The following is a 2,120-nucleotide window of genomic DNA, read 5'->3' on the forward strand; positions in this document are numbered from 1 at the left end:
CCATCCCCAGGTGCCCTGGACATGCCTAGCTTTGCCTTTGACCCTGATGAGTTAGAGGAGGAGGAGGCCATGGAGACCCAGCGCTCCCCTAAGAGTAGCGTGAGCAGTGTCACCACCCCCCCCGCCCACACCAAGCGCATCCCCTTCTTTAGGAAGGTAACGGCACCCGCCGGCCCCGTGGCTCTCGCCTGCTGCACCCTGCCTGCCCTAACACTGCGGGGGCACCCGCCGTGGGGCTGGGGGGGCCACCTGCTGCCCCCAGCACCCTGCCTGCGCCCCACGGCGTGTCCCCGCGCCGCAGCATGGGCATGAGTGTCTGCGGGGGACGGGGCGGCGGGGGTGTCCCCCGTGATCCGTGGGATGGATCAGTCCGTGGCTGCATCCCCCCCGTGGATGATGGGATGGATCAGTCCGTGGTTGCATCCCCCCATGGTCCATGGGATGGATCAGTCCGTGGCTGCATCCCCACCATGGATGATGGGATGGATTGGTCCGTGGCTGCATCCCCCCACAATTCATGGGATGGATCAGTCTGTGGCTGCATCCGCCCTGTGGTCCATGGGATGGATCAGTCCGTGGCTGCCTCCCCTTGTGATTTATGGGATGGATTGGTCTGTGGCAGCCTCCCCCTGTGGTCCATAGGGTGGATCAGTCCGTGGCTGTATCCCCTCGTGATTTATGGGATGGATTGGTCCGTGGCTGCCTCCCCCCACAATTCATGGGATGGATCAGTCTGTGGCTGCATCCCCCCCGTGGATGATGGGATGGATCAGTCTGTGGCTGCATCCCCCCGTGGATGATTGGTCCATGGCTGCATCCCTCCTGTGGTCCATGGGATGGATCAGTCCGTGGCTGCATCCCCCCCGTGGTCCATGGGATGGATGAGTCCGTGGCTGTATCCCCCCTGTGGATGATGGGATGGATCAGTCCGTGGCTGCATCCCCCCGTGGTCCATGGGATGGATCAGTCCGTGGCTGCATCCCCCCCATGATCCGTGGGATGGATCGGTCCGTTGCTGCATCCCCCCCATGGATGATGGGATGGACTGGTCCGTGGCAGCCTCCCCCTGTGGTCCATAGGGTGGATCAGTCCGTGGCTGCATCCCCCCCGTGGATGATTGGGATGGACTGGTCCGTGGCTGCATCCCCCCACAATCTATGGGATGGATTGGTCCGTGGCAGCCTCCCCCCGTGGTCCATGGGATGGATCAGTCCGTGGCTGCATCCCCCTATAGATGATGGGATGGATCAGCCCATGCCCCCCACCCCGTCCCGGGGTCCCCCCGTGTGCGCATGGTGTGTGCCAGCACGGCCGTGTCTCGCCTCCCCCCGCGGATGGAATGGACTGTTCTTACCCCCCCAAAGCTGGGCAGAAGCTGGGGGGGACTGGGGCGCAACCACAGCCCAGATCCGAGCCCCACAGACCCCCGCTTCCCCCCAAATCTAACCAAGAGCAGGGCGATGCTTCATGTGAAACACGCTCCTGGGGCAGCCCCCGGCGGGGGGGGACATGTGCACATCCCCAGGGGACACCCCCCAGGGGACACCCCCCAGGGGACACACACAACCACGGGGGTAGCCCCCGTGGGGGGTGACACACACATCCCCTGGGGCAGACCCCAGAGGGGAACCACGCTCCCTGAGGGGGACACACTCATTCCCTGGGGTACCCCCTGGGGGGGGACACACATCCCAAGGGGCAACCCCTGGGGGGGACACACGCATCGGGGGACACACATTCCAAGGGGTACCCCCTGGGGGACACACACGCATTCCCTGGGGTGACTCCCCGGGGGGACACACTTATTCCCTGGGGGGGGGACACACATCCCAAGGGGTATCCCCTGGGGGACACACACTCATTCCCTGGGGTACCCCCTGGGGGGGGAACACACATCCCAAGAGGTACCCCCTGGGGGGGGACACACTCATTCCCTGGGGTACTCCCTGGGGGACACACACACACATGCCCTGGGGGGGACACACATCCCCTGGGGTAGCCCCCCTGAGGGGGGGACCCACTCATTCCCTGGGGTACCCCCCAGTGGGAACACACTAATCCCCTGGGATACCCCCTCGGGGGGGGGACACCCATCCCAAAGGGTACCCCCCTGGGGGACA

At 65.2% G+C, this 2,120-nt stretch overlaps 1 protein-coding gene across 1 annotated transcript in view; it reads left to right on the plus strand.

Annotated features, from left to right (window-relative positions):
- CACNB1 (calcium channel, voltage-dependent, beta 1 subunit) overlaps positions 1 to 2,120 on the plus strand; it is a gene marked incomplete at its 3' end in the record, with an annotated part of 35,443 nt that overhangs the window by 29,922 nt on the left and 3,401 nt on the right. The window contains exon 7 of the mRNA XM_014957918.1: positions 5 to 156. Coding sequence (XP_014813404.1) covers positions 5 to 156 — 152 coding nt within the window. The remainder of the gene's footprint in view (positions 1 to 4; positions 157 to 2,120) is intronic.

The sequence above is a fragment of the Calidris pugnax genome, unplaced genomic scaffold (assembly GCF_001431845.1).
Source record: "Calidris pugnax isolate Ruff unplaced genomic scaffold, ASM143184v1 scaffold337, whole genome shotgun sequence".
Classification (NCBI taxonomy): Eukaryota; Metazoa; Chordata; class Aves; order Charadriiformes; family Scolopacidae; genus Calidris; species Calidris pugnax.